This window comes from Vipera berus (assembly GCF_964194415.1).
Source record: "Vipera berus genome assembly, chromosome: 2".
NCBI lineage: Eukaryota > Metazoa > Chordata > Lepidosauria > Squamata > Viperidae > Vipera > Vipera berus.
The window spans coordinates 247,870,822-247,887,592 of NC_138203.1; the positions used below are offsets into that span (position 1 = coordinate 247,870,822).

The following is a 16,771-nucleotide window of genomic DNA, read 5'->3' on the forward strand; positions in this document are numbered from 1 at the left end:
TTTCAGACTGCTCCAGGCAATTCTGAAATGACAGATATGGTATCTTCCCCACACTTCATTAACACATTAATAAACAGAGCAGAGACTCCTCTGGGTTTAGATTTAGGCCTGTGACAGCCATTTGATAACCTGGATTTAAAATGATGGGGCAGTATAATGAAAAGCCACACATATAATCATATGCCGATAATAGTAGCGCAATATATCTGATAACATCTAGCCTAAGCCTTAATCTACGGGCATGTATTAGAGCTAGATGCACTAAGCTGGGACTGATTCTGTGTGAGAATCAAGGTCAGTCCTGATAAGGGTTTTGGCGGGCTGAAAAGCTAGGAGGAGAGCCCGCGTTTTGAGATAATTGGTGAATGTGATTTATGACAGCAATTTGGGGTGGAAATTGAAACTTGTTACTTTGTATCCTGAGGGAGGGGTTTTCAGTCTTGGGTTCACCTGTGTAAGTGTCAATACTTAAGTTTCCTAAATAAAATGTTCTTTAAGGAAGAAGTCTCTGCCTTGAAGTTCTTTTAAATGGTTTCATCTATCGGAACCATGGCATTTTTATCCACAGAGGAATCCCAAACCCAGGCATGACTGGCAGTTTGCCAGCTCAGATGTGGATAAAAGTCTCAAATCCTTACCATGCACACTTGGAAATGTGGATTCCCTTAAGAGAAGGGCCAGCCTCCCTCATGCAGGACCAGGGAGCTCTGCTCCCCTTCCTCCTCTTCTTGCTTTCCAAAGATCTGTCAAGGCAGCAGAAGTTTGACTTTGCTCCTTCAGAGTCACCCATGCCAAGTAAGTGGTGTCGAGCCAACCATATTGAGTCAGCCACGCCCAGACAGCCATGCCCAATTAGTCTCAGTGACCCGGCTGTGACCACCCAGCCATGCCTACTCAGCCATGCCCATCTGGCCACTATGAGTCATCCCATCCCATCCCACCCCAGTCCAGTCCAGTCCAGTCCAGTCCAGTCCAGTCCAGAAGCTTCTTCAGAGAAAAACAAGAAATTTCAGTTGCCTCTTGAAAAACCACCTTTGGGACAGTCATGAACTGGATGGCTGAGAATATCCATAGATAGACCCAGAGTACCTCATTAGATGGCCCTGTTTCCTGACACATCAGGTCTCTTGTTATGTCTGGCAATTCTGATGATAAACCCAGAAAAATGCAGGATTTCAATCAACTCCCAAGGTTACTAATATTATCAGAGCACTGATCTGTGATAATGTTCTATAGAGGAATGTTTATCCATAATATAATTTCCACCAGTCAGATCACCTTTCAGTACCTTTGAATTTGAAAAAAAAAACATATATAGGTGATTTTTTGTATCTCCCATTACTTACTGTCCTCACTTGAATATCCAGTAATTATATTAGGTTCAGGGCCAGATCCATACTTGTTCACTGCCTGGACTTTGATATCATAAGGCACAAACGTAGGGGTGTTCTGCAATACTAGGAAATGTTTTTGCACTGTTTCTTCTTCCCATTCATTGGTATCCTGCTGTTTCCAGTTCACTTTGTATTCCAGACCAGGTCCGTTATGCTCCATGGGCTTTAATGGCTGCAAATGAAGTCAAAATTAGAACAATTAATCAGTGTGATGACTTGCCTCCAGAAGTTGTGGGTGCTCCAACACTGGAGTGTATTAAGAAGAGACTGGAAAGCCACTTGTCTGAAATGGTATAGGACTTCCTGATTGAGAAGGAGGTTGTATGAGAATACCTCCAAGGTCCTTTCCAAACTTCATTATTCTGTTAAAATGAATCAAATGTTGCAACACCAACACCATCAACAGCACTATTTATTCTTCAAGGAAGAAACCTTAATTTATATAACAAAACTGACTGTAAATAGGTTATCTGCAGTGTAGTTAATGATGTCAAAACAGGAGGGTAATTAAGGAATGAAAGCTCATCTTTTTAAAATGCATGATATACTTAATGGACATATGCAAAAAGGAGCACAGTTTAAATCACCTGGTTGCAATCACCATTTTGAAATTGTCCAGACACCTATGGACACCTTTAAATCTTGAAAAATCTATAATGCTATCTTTCTACATATCAAAGAATGAAATGTAATTAACTTCTCACTTTCCTAAATTCTTCCAAAAGTGAAATTGGAAAAGGGATACTGTAACAAGGCAAATGTATTCATTTATCTGTATCATGCCCATCTCACTATCCAAAGCCTACTAGTGTTTTTTGGCTTACTCAATAAATGGCAAAGTTCAATTATAGCATTATTATTCTTATTTAATATAGTGAATTCTGGGTGGCTTATAAAATATAACACTAATTTAAATAATTAAAAACACAAGCAGAATGAAACAAGACAGTAGGCATTTAAATAAGGCATGCCAGCCTCTCCTCCCCCAGCACAATAACCCTAGGCCTGAGACTAAATCCAGGCTTTTAAAGACTTTTGGGAACTTTGTCTGAATAACCAGTACTGTGACTTCATTCACAGGAAATTCAGGAAAATACCAAACTAAGAGAATAAATGCAAAATAGTTAACCTAGTTTTTCAATTCATAGGCTAGAAGGCATGTATCTGACTGGCAGGACAGTTCAGGAACCATACTAATGATGCACACAGCACTATATTATGACTTTTCTTTCTAAATTTTCAGCCAGGAATTGTTATATTTAATGAGGCTTTCCGTAAAATTATTATTGGGGGAAGAGAAAATCCAAAGCAGCAGTATTTTGATCAAATAAATATAAGTTTCATTTATTCTTAGTGACCTCCAGATTATTTTTAAGAGAAATTTACAATTTATAATTGTTGGCCAGAAAATAATAACAAAGAAAAGGCAAGGTGGAAGTTTAGCATGAATTTAAAATGTGACAATTTCATCATTTACCCTCACTACTCTACCAATGCAGTTTCAAAGCATTTTCTTTAACCATGACTTATATATTCAGTCAAATGTTATCCCATTTTGTGCACTGGAGCTTATTTAAAAGTTGGGTGACATATCGTAACAAAAAGCTCAATAACATTTATATAAAATTGTTACCTCCCATGTCATGTTCATCTCATGTGGTTTGGAAGCTTCAATTCTAATGTTTTCTGGGTTCTTATCTGGAGCTGCAGTGCAAGAATAATTAAATTAAGCAATTTTTATTTAATCTCTCTATTACAAACATATGCAAGAGCAGTACAATATTTTAGATTTTTTTTAACCTTTAAATTTAAATTTAAATATTTTTTTAATCTTTAAATGAAGATTAAAATCCTACATAAAGCTCAACTATATGTTCATGTTTTATTTATGGTCTTTATGATGCATCATAATTGATTTGACAACTCTAGTTAAAACTAATCTTGAAGAGTCCCTTCCCTCATCTTAAAAAAAAAATGTTTGTGGAAAACAAGCATTCCATGTTCAGAACTGGACAGGGCTAAGAGAAAAATTAATAACTAAAATTACTTGTCTTTAAAATACTGGCAATTTTAAAATACTAAGAGAGAGAGAGAGAAAGTGAGATGATAGAGAGAAAGATATGATACAGCTAAAGAGAGATTCATTCTTCAGGAAATCAGTTTGTAAATTACAATTTCTAAACCTTCAATATTAACATCTGTACTAATTTGCTTTTCTTCTAACAGTTATATTTGAACTTTCTTTTTCTAGAATAGATACTTCTGCAAGTGAGTTTTCCAACATGTTTGCTGGTCAACCTTCCCTCAATATACACATACATACATACATACATACATACATACATACATACAATACAATACATGTTTTGTATGTGTCTGTCATTTATACTTGAAAATCATCTCACAAAATTCTGAAAAGGGCAGAGGAAAGAAAAAAACACCACCATACAAATAATATTGGATTTAGCCATTTTCATTAAAATGATAGGATTAGAATGAAAAAGTAATTTTCACAAAGCAGCAGATGTTAATGGAATTATTTTAAAGAGATGGCTCAGTGGCATTGGAAAAACAGAAAGTATATCATTAATATAAGGCCTGGAACTGGAAAGCTAGGGAAATACAAAAACAACATTAACAATTATCAGGGGAATATAAATCGATAAGTCATTCAAAACATTTGTTTCAGCAACCAATTATTTCCTGTTATACCAAGAAAAATTGGTTGTGAACAGAAATTTGTCAGAGACTAATCATTTAATAAAAAAAATATTTATGTTTTGATAAGTCCTATTCAAAAATCATGCGGGTATAAAGAAAGGTGGGATTGAATTTGAAATAAATCACATTAAATCTTGCAGGAAGTTCAAGTTAATTGGAATTCTATTCATAACACCCTAGGACCCCTTCAAAGCAGATCAGTTCATGGAAACGTAAAGAAAAGTAAAACAGTTTTTTGTTTGTTTCATTAGAATTTTTTGTGCATAAAAAAACCAAGAGTATCCAGTGGAGATTAAAATAAATTATGTCACAGTCCTAATGGAAATGAATTTTTAGTACGGTTTGCTTCTTCAGATTCATAGCAGTATGAACAGTAGCAATAATTAAGTCTACCTAGGAATTATCTTTTTTTCCAGAAAGAAGAGACTCACTTACTTTCTAAATTATATGTCTTTCTTTAAACTTTAAAAATTGTAACAAATTTACTGTGGCTGGATATGTAGTCTAAAAGATCTCAAAAGTGCATTTTCAACGAGCAAGTCGTTTCACTTCTCATCCAAGAAGCTTCTTCAGTTCTGACTGAAGCTTTTTGGATGAGAAGCTGAAGGTCTTCAAGGAAAAACAAAGACAGTCCAGTCGCCTCTTGAAAAAGCACCTCTGGGACAATCATAACCTAAATGACTGAGAATCAACATAAACATTTAGTCTATAAAATGTTTCCTACTACTTTTTAGTTAAATTATGTTTTATATGATAGGGGTCTCCAACCTTGGCAACTTTAAGACTTGTGGACTTCAACTCCCAGAATTTATTTATTTATTTATTTATTTATTTATTTATTTATTTATTTATTTATTTATTTATTTATTTATTTATTTATTTTTCTGGGTGTTGAAGTCCACAAGTCTTAAAGTTGCCAAGATGGGGACCCCTGTTATATGACATCCTTCCTTAGATCATCCAGGAAGGACTAGTCTTTCATTTGTACTTACTTGTGTGATCTCTCTTTTCCAGCTCAATTATAACTTTTTCCAAGAATGACAACCAGAATTTTTTTTTAAAAAAAAAATCAAACACATTCAACCCTCAATTCATAATTAAGAGAATACACAAGGAAGTAAAAAAAAAGGTTCAAAAACAAACAAACCAAAGCATTTATAATCTTCTGTTGTGTATTTATTTTTTATTTATTTTTATTTTTATTTATTTATTTATTTGTTTTTATATACCACCCTTCTCCCGAGGGACTCGGGGCGGTGTACAGAGCAAGGTAGGTATACAGTTAAACAATAGTAAAAACAATAGTAAAAACAAATGAAACCCCAAGAGCTATCAGGCCAGGCCGGACTGCTGGAACAGGTAAGTTTTTAAGTCACGCCGGAAGGTGCGAAGGTCGGGGGCCATCCGGATTTCGGTAGGCAAGCAGTTCCAGAGGGTTGGCGCACCCACTGAGAATTTAGCTTCTTTCCTCACCAAAAGACCAAATTGTCAAATGCAAAATAACCACTCCGATAATATATTAGGTGCATTGCACATCAGTATATCTTCTTCACCGTTTGCATTATAATTATGTACAAAGCAATTAACAATACATACCAGCTGGAGGTGTCTCATATCGTTCTGATGGTTCGCTGGGCTTACTTTTCCCAACTGCATTGACAGATATAACACGGAACTGGTAATTTATATAAGGGATCAGTGGTAAAACAACCGTAGTGTCGTTTTCTAGAAGCCTAATTAATTCCTGCCACTTTCCGGGCTCCCATCGGTTTTCTTCAAATTCCACAATGGACTCTAGAAAGGAGGGGGGGGGAAATGCAATAAGCAAAGCCTGTGAATTAAAGAAGCAAACCACCTTGGAACCAGGCAGATGAGTACCGAAAAAGATGATTAGCAACAAAGACCTTCAACAATAAATTAATTTGGCGGTGCTTTCATTTAGAATATATGGCTAATTCAAGGCTAATTATTTACTGTCGCTTCATAAAAGCCAGACTGTGGCAGAAGAATCCTTCTTACCATTAATTGGGCTATTGTTAACGCTTCCAGGGCTCCAAGATAATCTAATATTTCTCGCCTGTTTTTCGGAGAGTCGGAGGTCCCCTGGTGGGTCAGGGACATCTAAAAAATAGGAAAGAAATGCAAGAATGACTTTTAACCACAGTAGGCAATTTTAAGCTCAGCAAACCATAATTATATTTATCAACAAAGTTCTGTGCAACCCAGAAGGTTGCATTAAAGTTGAGAAACAATTCAAGAAATTAAAATCTGACACAGCTGATAAAAGTAAAGAACTTAACTCCTGGTTTCGTGGGCCTATAACTAGCTTATCTTTAAGAATCAGAAGAAATCAGGGTACTTAGAAGACTCCCAAGGTCCCGTCCGGCCCTATGATTCAAAATAGCATGATCAGAGTTAGGTTTAGGCTGTATGCTGTTAGACTTGATAGAGACAGCGGAACAGAGGCTTCAGAAGTAGGAGGGCTTGTGTTCCCAAGGAAGAAATGAAAGTAAAGAGATAAAAGTCTAAAACACCTAGATTTACTTGATTGAAGCTATCTAAAAATAGTTATATCTCAGCAGTCCTGTTTTGCTGACTGACTTTGCCCAGCTGGGGTTCCATTAACTACAGCTAACCAAAAATAGGATCAACTTTGGGGTGCAAAGGAGATTTGCCCAATGAAGGGCACAGAGCCTATATGCCTCACCAGTCAAGAAATTACCAAGTAAACAAATGGAGGTAGGATCAAGCATTGCAAGGCCAAAAAAGAGCAGCAAAGGACCCAGGACAGATGAAATGGCTAGAAGGAATTCAATCCTGGAACAAGTGGGGATGAGTTAGAAAACCTCTAACATCCCTCAGCTGTTGCTTTGTGTGTATGTGTGGGAGGGTGGCATTTGGAACATCTACTGTAAATATATGTTATGTCTTTAAAACTGATCAGTTAGCCTACTGTGTATAAAATAAATGAATCGGTAGCTCTCAGCAACAGTCCCTACAAGAAAAAAGAAGAATGATCCCACACAGTGGAATAACTTGGGCTTATATAATGCTATCTGTCAAACTTCATGGAAGTTGCTTCTTTGATTCAAGTACAAAAGCTGTTCTTTACTATCAGTGGTAAAGCACTAAGGTTGTTCACAATTACTGTCACTTGGTCCCTCTTTATTACTAGCTGAAGCCCTGGCTTTTCGATTTAGAATAAACTTCAAAAGGGCTTCACAAGTTCATCTTAAGAATCTAAGAGAAGCTACCTCCTCAAACTCAACTGTGCTTTAAAGCAGTGGCTACATCTGTTTTTAAGAAGAAACCACAGAAGCCATCAGAATAATAATAATAATAATAATAATAATAATAATAATAATAATAATAATAATAATAATAATAATAAGAAGAAGAAGAAGAAGAAGAAGAAGAAGAAGAAGAAGAAGAAGAAGAAGAAGAAGAAGAAGAAGAAGAAGAAGAAGAAGAAGAAGAAGAAGTTGGAAGGGACCTTGGAGGTCATCTAGTCCAACTCCCTGCTCAGGCAGGAAACCCTATACCATTTCAGGCAAATGGCTGTCCAGTCTCTTCTTAAAAACCTCCAGTGTTGGAGCATTCACCACTTCTGGAGGCAGGTTGTTCCACTGGTTAGTTGTTCTAACTCAGGAAATTTCTGCTTAGTTCTAGCTTGCTTCTCTCCTTGACTAGTTTCCATCCGTTGCTTCGTCTCCTGCTTTCAGGTGCTTTGGAGAATAGCTTGACTCCCTCTTCTTTGTGGAAGCCCCTGAGATATTGGAACACTGCTATCATGTCACCCCCTCACCCTTCTCTTCATTAAACTACACATACCCAATTCCAGCAACCGTTCCCTATATGTTTTAGCCTCCAGTACCCCAGTCATCTTTGTTGTTCTTCTCTGTACTGTTTCTAGAGTCTCGACATCATTTTTACATCGTGGTGACCAAAACTGGATGCAATATTCTAGGTGTGGCCTTACCAAAGCATTGTAAAGTGGTATTAGTACTTCACACAATCTTGATTCTATCCCTCTGTTAATGCAGCCTAGCACTGTGTAGGCTTTTTTGGCAGCTGCAGCACACTGCTGACTCATATTTAAGTGATTGTCCAATAGGACTCCGAGATCTCTCTCACAGTTGCTACTATTGAGCAAGGTATCACCTATACTATACCTGTGCATTTGATTTTTCCTGCCTAAATGTAGAACCTTACTTTTTTCACCATTGAATTTCATTTAGTTAGATAGCGCCCAGTGTTCGAGTCTGTTCAGATCCTCCTGTATTTTAAGCCTATCTTCTGGAGTATTGGCTATTCCTGCCAGCTTGGTGTCCTCTGCAAATTTGATGACTTCCCCATCTATCCCCTCATCCAAATCGTTAATGAAGATATTGAAGAGCACTGGGCCCAGAACAGAGCCTTGGGGCACCCCACTACACACTTCCTTCCAGGTAGATGCAGTTCCATTGAGAACCACATGCTGAGTATGGCCTGTCAGCCAGCGATGAATCCATCTGGTGGTGATGCTATCTAACCCACATTTTTCTATCTTATCAAGTAGAAGGTTGTGATCTACTTTATCAAATGCCTTATTGAAGTCCAAGTAAATTATATCTACAGCATTCCTCTGGACCACTAATTTTGTCACTTGGTCAAAGAATGTAATAAGATTTGTCTGGCATGATCTGTTTTTGACAAACCCATGTTGACTTTTAGTGACGACTTTGTTTGCATCAAGGTGTTCACTGATTTGTTGTTTGATTATCTTTTCCAGAATCTTCCCAAGTATTGAGGTCAGGCTGATAGGTCTGTAGTTTCCTGGATCTTTGAAAAATATAGTTCAGTGGTTCTGAGATCACGTCTGCCACTTCCTTGAGAACTTTGGGGTGTAATCCATCTGGTCCTGGTGATTTGAACTCATCTAGGCTGGACAGCTGTTCACTTACCATTTTTTTGCCTATCTTAACTTGCGTTTCTATTCTGTTTTTTATGGCACTGGTTTTGGTAGGTGGGACTGTTTTTTCCCTTTGTGTAAAGACAGATGCAAAAAACGAGTTAAATAGTTCTGCTTTCTCCCTGTTGCTTGTCACCTTCTTGCCACTTTCCCCCACTAATGGACCAATCATTTCCTTAACTTTTTTCTTTTTTTATATATGTTGAAAGAAGCATTTTTGTTATTTTTGACTTTGGTCGCAAGCTACTTAGCCCATCTTCAGTTTGGTGTCCTTCAGTGGCAGAAAAGCACAATTCCCAATGTTTGCAGGTGACAAAATTACTCCGTCAGACTGGCTATCTGTCTTGCTTCCTCTTTCAACATGCATGTGTCTTTCACAAGAAAATGCAGCACAAATCATGGAGCCCTTTTTGATATATTTGCTGTACCCATAGCTTTTCATGTTTCCTAATAGAGTAGAGGGGGAAAAAGCTCACCCTCAGTCAGCAAGCACTATCTGATGTTCTTTATCCTTACATCAAAGGAATGTAATTGTATCTACCCCTGCAATGCTTTAAAGATTGACAGATATTGTCAGGGCTGTTTTTCTAAAAAAAAAAAAGGTGCCAGAACTCTCATCTTGTTAATCTTTTATTTATATAATTTTATTTATATATTTCTTTATATAATTAAACAATTATATATTCAATTCTTAAAGTACATTTAATTTATTGTATTTAAGGCAAATGTTCATAGAAAATTCCAAAATTTTGTCCAATTCTCGTCTGGCAAATCTTCTTGACTCCTTTCCTTGCTCTTAGTATCTATGGCCGAATGTCATCCTCTGAGTAACCACAGAGCAACATACTTTGAAGGATCGAAAAGTCTCAGAGGTGGTCCGACAAGTTTGATGAACAAAAGTGCTGAAATTGTCTTAGTCTTTAACGAAGCTCTTGTTGGGGTGGCAATTAGATTCGTCTGTGAAAACCCACATTCACATTCACTTGAAGAAATAGGAATGGTATTCAGAGTCCCTATCAAATGCAACAGTTTTTCTGGATATGTCTTTTTGAGAGTGTATTCACGGAATCCACAAATCATTTCTCTTTCATTTAGTTGCAGTCTGATTGATAAATTTCTAATTTCCACTTCTCCAAATGTCAGTTGAGTATTAACATCTTCAGGCCAATGTTTTTGATCAAGTACACGAGACCAATACACCAACTCATCGTCTTTGCTATCAAGTAATCTTTTTAAAATTGACTCTTTCAATTTTGTATAAAATATACTTGGGTCAATGGGAGGATCCTTTTTTGAATCTCTTTTGTGAAGTAAAACTCCACGAAATGAAGATCACTTACAGCAGCAACAGCACATTTATAATAGGGCGCAAAGTTCTGTCTTCTTTCTTCAAAAACTTGTACCAGTATTTTTATTTTCTTATTTGCCTTATACAAGTCGATGTTGCGGTCTTGTAGATCCAAACTTAAATCTGACAATTCTTGGAGAGTGTCACACATCAATCCTAGGTCCAATAAAAATTCTGTAGATGTTATTTTTCTTTTCAAGCCATCATAAGTGCATTTATCATTTTTATCTCTTGTAGGATCATGCATTGCTTGTTCAAAATGATACACAAGGGATTCAAAATTATTCCATACAGTCAAAACTGTACGCAAACTAGATGACACACATCGGGTACTTAAAATTCTTCCAATTTTCAGCAGCTCAGTCCCCAGTAATTCTGCACAGGAATGCAACTCTCTGCTATTCTTTGGTGAAGCATGGTATATGACATACAGTTTATCAATAAATGATTGGAATCTATTTATTCCTGAAGTTTCCTTGGCAGCATCACCTACTGATAATTCTAGTCTGTGATTAGCACAATGCCAAACTATAATAGAAGGAAAACGTTCTGACAGCAATTTTTTCACTCCACTTTTACATCCCATCATCACAGTGGCGCCATCGCATGCCAGAGAAATCAAATATTTTTTTTCAAATAATCTTCTGTCATCTCATAAGAGTAAAGACATTGGAGTAAGGAATCAAATATTCCTTCTGCTGTTCATTTTTCAAGTTCTACCAAGTCCAAAAACAAATTTACTGGTGAATTCATTCCCATACCTTTGATACAGCATTGAACAAATACTATGAGGGTAGTTTTTTTGCTTATTGTGGTTGACTCATCAATTATCAATGAAATTTTATTATTGGATCAAACAATTTCTTTAACCACAGTTTTCCTCATTTCTTCACTTCTATGATTAACACTATATAAACTTAAAGGGCTTGCCATTGTGATAGAAGAGTGCTACCACTGCTCCAGGGTTTGGCTAACTTAAATATGCATAGCATAATTAGATTTATTATTGCTGCTAAAGCTATGGATTATGGATTCACATTTCCCATGGATTGTCTTCTGTCCATGGGAGGGAAGCTTGGTAGATTCTAAATTTCATAATTTTAGTTATTCCTTTGTGGCAGGGTATATATAAGAACAAGCTGCAAAGGTCTTTAAAAATATGTTTCTTGCATATTTATATTTTTGAATTATAAATATTAAATCTTTTTCTTTCCAATGATCCAAACTAATGCTTTAGAAATATAATTCCCAGTTTTACCTACAGTAAACAAGCAAATTACACTAAAGCTAAATTTAATGTTACTTGTTAAAGATATTTACTATATTTCAAAATTAGTATTCTTTCAGTCACAATCTTATTCCTATTCAATTTGGCTGATTTTTAAATGTGATGTAAAATCATAAGCACATAAAAAGAAAACAGCAGAAACAGCTGCAAATTAACTCAACAGTTCTTTGCTTAGCAACATTTCCATTTAATCAAAGTCCTTGCTCTTTCCAAATCCATTTCAGGGTTTACTTTCTATATACACAAACAATGGGAAATGAGTTTCTGGGCTGGTTCAAATTTTTTACATATTCCAAAAATTTCAGGTAATGTATCTGTTCCATATAAATATAAAAGCATGATAGGGTCTGTATTTGTACAATGGCCGATTATCTCAATGTGCAGAAACGTGGATAACTACAAAGAGAAGTTGCAAGTCCTCTCCTTGACTTCATAGTCATCCTGGTGAGATAGTCAGCATATAAATTTAATAAATAACATTTTTTTTCAAATGCCCCTATCAGGAATTGAATTTGAATGAAGTTTCAGAAAAGCAAATGTTCTGTGCTGGTGGTACTAAGCTCCCAAAGATCCAGCATGGGATAAATGAATTCTTCCTAATAAAAAAAACTTCCTGCCTTTTTCTAATTATCATTTCTTCCCTACAGCAATTTGAAAAGTAAAACAAAGTGAAACAAACAACTACTCCCTCCATGCAGGGAAAATTTACTTGAGACATACTTGGATATCCTATTTGCAAATAATATCTTACTTACCTAGTTGAGATGTTGTAGTTGGGGAGCAGCTATCTATTTTCTGTCTGCCTTCACTGCAACTTGCCTGTGCAACATTTGCCTGCCGGGTCATTTGGCAAGCTCAGCAGCAATTCCTATTGGCTTCCAAAAGCCAATAGCATAGCTGTCTCAGGAATTCTGGGAGTTGAAGTCCATGAGTCATAAAAGAGCAAAGCCTGCAATAGGCTTAAGCCAATAGCAGCACAGTTTGTGCAAAAGCTTTTTTTTTTTTTTTTTGCAAAAAAAGGTGCCGGAACGCCGTTCTGAGTGTTCTATGAGAAAAAAAGCCCTGGATATTGTAGAAACAACTGAATTTATCTGGAAAGCTGCAAATGTGAACCATAGAACAAAACAGCAACAAAAACAGAACACAGTAGGAATCAGTTCTGAAAATTCACTTCTGAGGATTGTCAGACTATTTAGAGCACTGGGAACCAAAAGAGTGAGATAATTTCAAATAGACCTCTAGTTTTAAAGAATAAGGGGCTTTCTTTTTTCTGGCTCCATATTGGCTTCAAGCAAAATTCATTTCTATTCTAGTGGTAATTTGGATGTATGTTTTATGTATGGCATATATTTCTTTCTGCTCCAACGGTGAAAAATATATATTTCTGCTGTAATAGCTAGAAAAGTTCCCAACAAAGGTCAAATTTTATGTCTTGTCTCACCCACAAACAGATTCTTATAAAGCAACTACCCTAATATCAGGAAAGAAGTGAAATAGATGTAGAGAAGAACACTACATAAATTAAAGATTGTTAAAAATAGACATCCAAGATCCTTTTAAAAAAACCCAGTAAGACATGGTTTTCTGCTAAGGCTAAAAGAATAGATATAGCATGTTCGGTCCTGTGTTGAAATTGGCAGCTAAATATGATTTTAATGCAATTCCAGGGAGGTAAATGGAAAAGACTAATTTCACCCAGCTGCAAATGAATCAAAATTACACAAGGCTCTTTATAAAAATAACTGAAAATGTGTTCAAACTTAATAAAGAACAATGTTTTAACAGCTGGAAAAGCCAGGATATCCACATTCAAGGTAAATAATTTAAGTGACAGTATACTGAGTCACTGTAATATTAAATAGAGCTATTGGAATTATAATCAAACAGCTTTGTTTAATATATTTAATTAAGCTATTATTTTTCTATCTTCCTTCTCCCTAGAGGTCAGGTTTGAACTTAGTGGCATACATTTCCTTTAACACATTCTGTTTAATCAATTTTTACACTGTTTATCTCCTGTCAAATATTTGCAAGGGATGTTTGATTTGTTTCCATGCTGCATTTGCAATTATTAATTGTTATAAGTATTTGCAACATTTTCTTCATGCTCAATCACCTCCTTAAATTCTCAGTTCCATTGGTAGCATTATGTCATGCCTCTATTATGAAGATTCAGTTTGCTGAAGCTAAGCCAGCCTGGCTCTGGCAAATGCCTTGGATGGTGTAATACCACCAAGAGGAAGAGCTGCTGCAAGGGAGGCAGGAACCCCCAATGGCTTAACCATCAAACAAAGAAACTTAGAAAAAACCAGGCCCCTAGAGTCATCAAACAAAGAAACTTAGAAAAAACCGCCCCCTAGAGTCAGAAACGACTAGCACGCATGTGCGGGGGAACCTTTACCTTTACCTTTAATGGTCGAAACAATTTTAAAAAGTGGTGGGGGAAGTCTGTACTTTCAGATTTTCAAAATTCTGTTCATGTAGCCTGACAAAAAATTAGATTTAGCTCATTTAGTCACGCCTATTGTCTGGTTTACCCTGGAGACCTGACAGATGGGGATATTATGTGCACTGCCTTGAATTACATGACTAAAGAGATAAAATTACACTTAGAAATTGGTTAAGAAAATACAGTAAATTCAAAAACGAAAGTGTTTTAATATCTCTATTTATGTAATGCATGTAACCTTGACATCTTCATTATTTTCTACATCCAGTCAAAAAAGGAGATTGGGAAAAATCTGAAGATTATGTGAGAACTTAGGGAATTTCACTCTAGCGAACCAAACTAACACTGTTATTGGGCCCAAAATTGGGAATTGAAGCCATTAATTTGCAGAGATGCACTAAGAATAGGTTTCCCCCAAAACCCAAAGGGATTTAAACTGGCAATAATAATTAGTTTGTGAACAGAAGAACAAAATTCACTTACCCAGGACAATTACACGGGAATCATCTGTGGCGCTATCCAGCAACGTAGTTCCTTCACAAGTGTACACTCCCTCATCTTCTGGGCCCACATTTTGTATAACCAATGTATCCTTTTTAATAATTATTCTGTAAGGGAAAATACAAATGGCACATCTATACACTAGAACTACGTATTTTGCACTTTCCTGAACCATTTAGATATGCAGGTTTTTGCTTGTGAAGCAGTCTTTTGAGGAGCAGCTCATCTTTCATCTAATTTGCATATTATAGATAAATTCAATGTACATGCAGGCTTGTGTGTGTGTGTGTTTGTGTGTGTGTGTGTGTGTAGAATTTAAAAGCTTTAAAAAGTAGAATTGTCAGCTTATGTTAATATAGAAATAATACACTATAATGTAAAACTACAATAAAGAACTAATTTTCTACCCACATAGGTCAAGCAGGCCCCCGGTGCCCTTTCAGAAAGGTGTAAAAACAAGGCTCTACCATGTTTGATCCTTGCCTGTGGCTTATATTGGAGCAAGCAGCTGTGGGGCTGGTCAGCACCCTGAAAGCTTTCTCCCTGCCCTTTAATTAGTTTTCACACAGCTTTTTAATTAACAGAATAACAGAGTTGGAAGGGACCTTGGAAGTCCTTGTCTAACCCTGTGCTTAAGTAAGAGGGCCTGCAGGACTGTCTGCTGCCAGGAACGACTTCCCATTGCCCTGTGCACTCACACAGAGAGGGCCTCCTCAGGGTGCCGTCGGCCAGACAATGTCAGCTGGTGACCCCCAGGGGGAGGGCCTTCTCTGTGGGGGCACCTGGATGACCCCAGACCTCTGGTCCTTTCGTCATGACCTTAAGACATTTCTTTTCCAACAGGCCGACCTGGACTGTTGGAATGGATAAGAGGTGGATAAGGGGTTTTTAATATGGTTTTAAGGTTTTATTGGTTGTAGTTGGGGCTATAGATATAGTTTAATTTTTAATATTTGCATTTTTACTTGTATTTTACTGTTGTTAGCCGCCCTGAGTGCTTCGGGAGATAGGGCGGCATATAAGTCCCATTAAATAAAATAAATAAATAAATAAATAAATAAATAAATAAATAAATAAATAAATAAGAGACCCCATATTATTCTGGACAAATTACTGTCCAATCTCTTCTTAAAAATCTTCTGTGATGGAACACCTACAATTTCTGGAGGCAAGATGTTCCATTGGTTAATTGTTCTCTCAAATAGGAAATTTCTCCTTATTTCTCTAGGTTGGCACTCCCCTTGATTAGTTCCCATCCATTGCTTCTTGTCGCACCTTCAGGTGCTTGATGGCAACCCCTTAGACATTGGAACACTGCTATGACGTCACCCCAATTCTTCTTTTCACTAGACTAGACATTTTCAGTTCCTCCAGTTATTTTTTTTTAGCTTCCAACCCCTAATCATCTTTGTTGCTCTTCTCTGCCTCCTTCCAGAGTCTCAACATCTTTTTTGTATCATGGTGACCCAAACTGAATGCAGTATTCATCGTTGCCTTTTTACATTTCAAATTTTATATGCTTTACTATTTTATCTGTACCCCATCCAGAATCCCACTATGAGAGAGATGGGAAACTTTAAAACTTGATAAAATAAATAAATAATGCTCCATTTAGGGAAACTGAAAATAATTAATATGGTTTGAAAGGGCCACACAGTCTTCTATGCAACCAGATCCAAGATCCTGAAAGCAGTCCAACCTTCTTTGGGTCAATTCAGTGGGTAGGTTTTTGTTTTTTGTTTTGTTATTTTCCCAGGCCTCTCGTTACCTAACACTGAGAAAAATTATAACTGGATTTTTCCTCTATCAAACTCAGTCTAATTAAAGGAGAAATACATTTTTTTGCATTGTGTTGCCGTAATTAAATTGAAGAAAACCTATATATTCAAGCAGGAATACTCTAGAATTCTCATACAGTACTGGCAAAAAATAAATGGGATCTCTCACTTTCCATACAAATATATTCAGTTTTCTGAATCATAATATAAATAGCTCCTGAATATTGTAAATACCAACATTTTAAAAGATAAATATGAGACAAACATGTCAGTACTGTGATGATGTTGCGATGGTTTCACATATGCAAAATGTGTGAGCTCATGCATGATTTGCAACAAAT

At 36.4% G+C, this 16,771-nt stretch overlaps 1 protein-coding gene across 6 annotated transcripts in view; it reads right to left on the minus strand.

The window, feature by feature from the left end:
* CHL1 (cell adhesion molecule L1 like) overlaps positions 1–16,771 on the minus strand; it is a 229,783-nt gene that overhangs the window by 21,977 nt on the left and 191,035 nt on the right. For all 6 annotated transcript variants that reach the window (XM_081319702.1, XM_081319701.1, XM_081319704.1 and 3 more), the window contains 5 exons: positions 14,635–14,759; positions 6,135–6,236; positions 5,712–5,909; positions 3,028–3,098; positions 1,347–1,566 (listed from right to left, as the gene is read on the minus strand). In XM_081319702.1, coding sequence (XP_081175828.1) covers positions 1,347–1,566; positions 3,028–3,098; positions 5,712–5,909; positions 6,135–6,236; positions 14,635–14,759 — 716 coding nt within the window. The remainder of the gene's footprint in view (positions 1–1,346; positions 1,567–3,027; positions 3,099–5,711; positions 5,910–6,134; positions 6,237–14,634; positions 14,760–16,771) is intronic.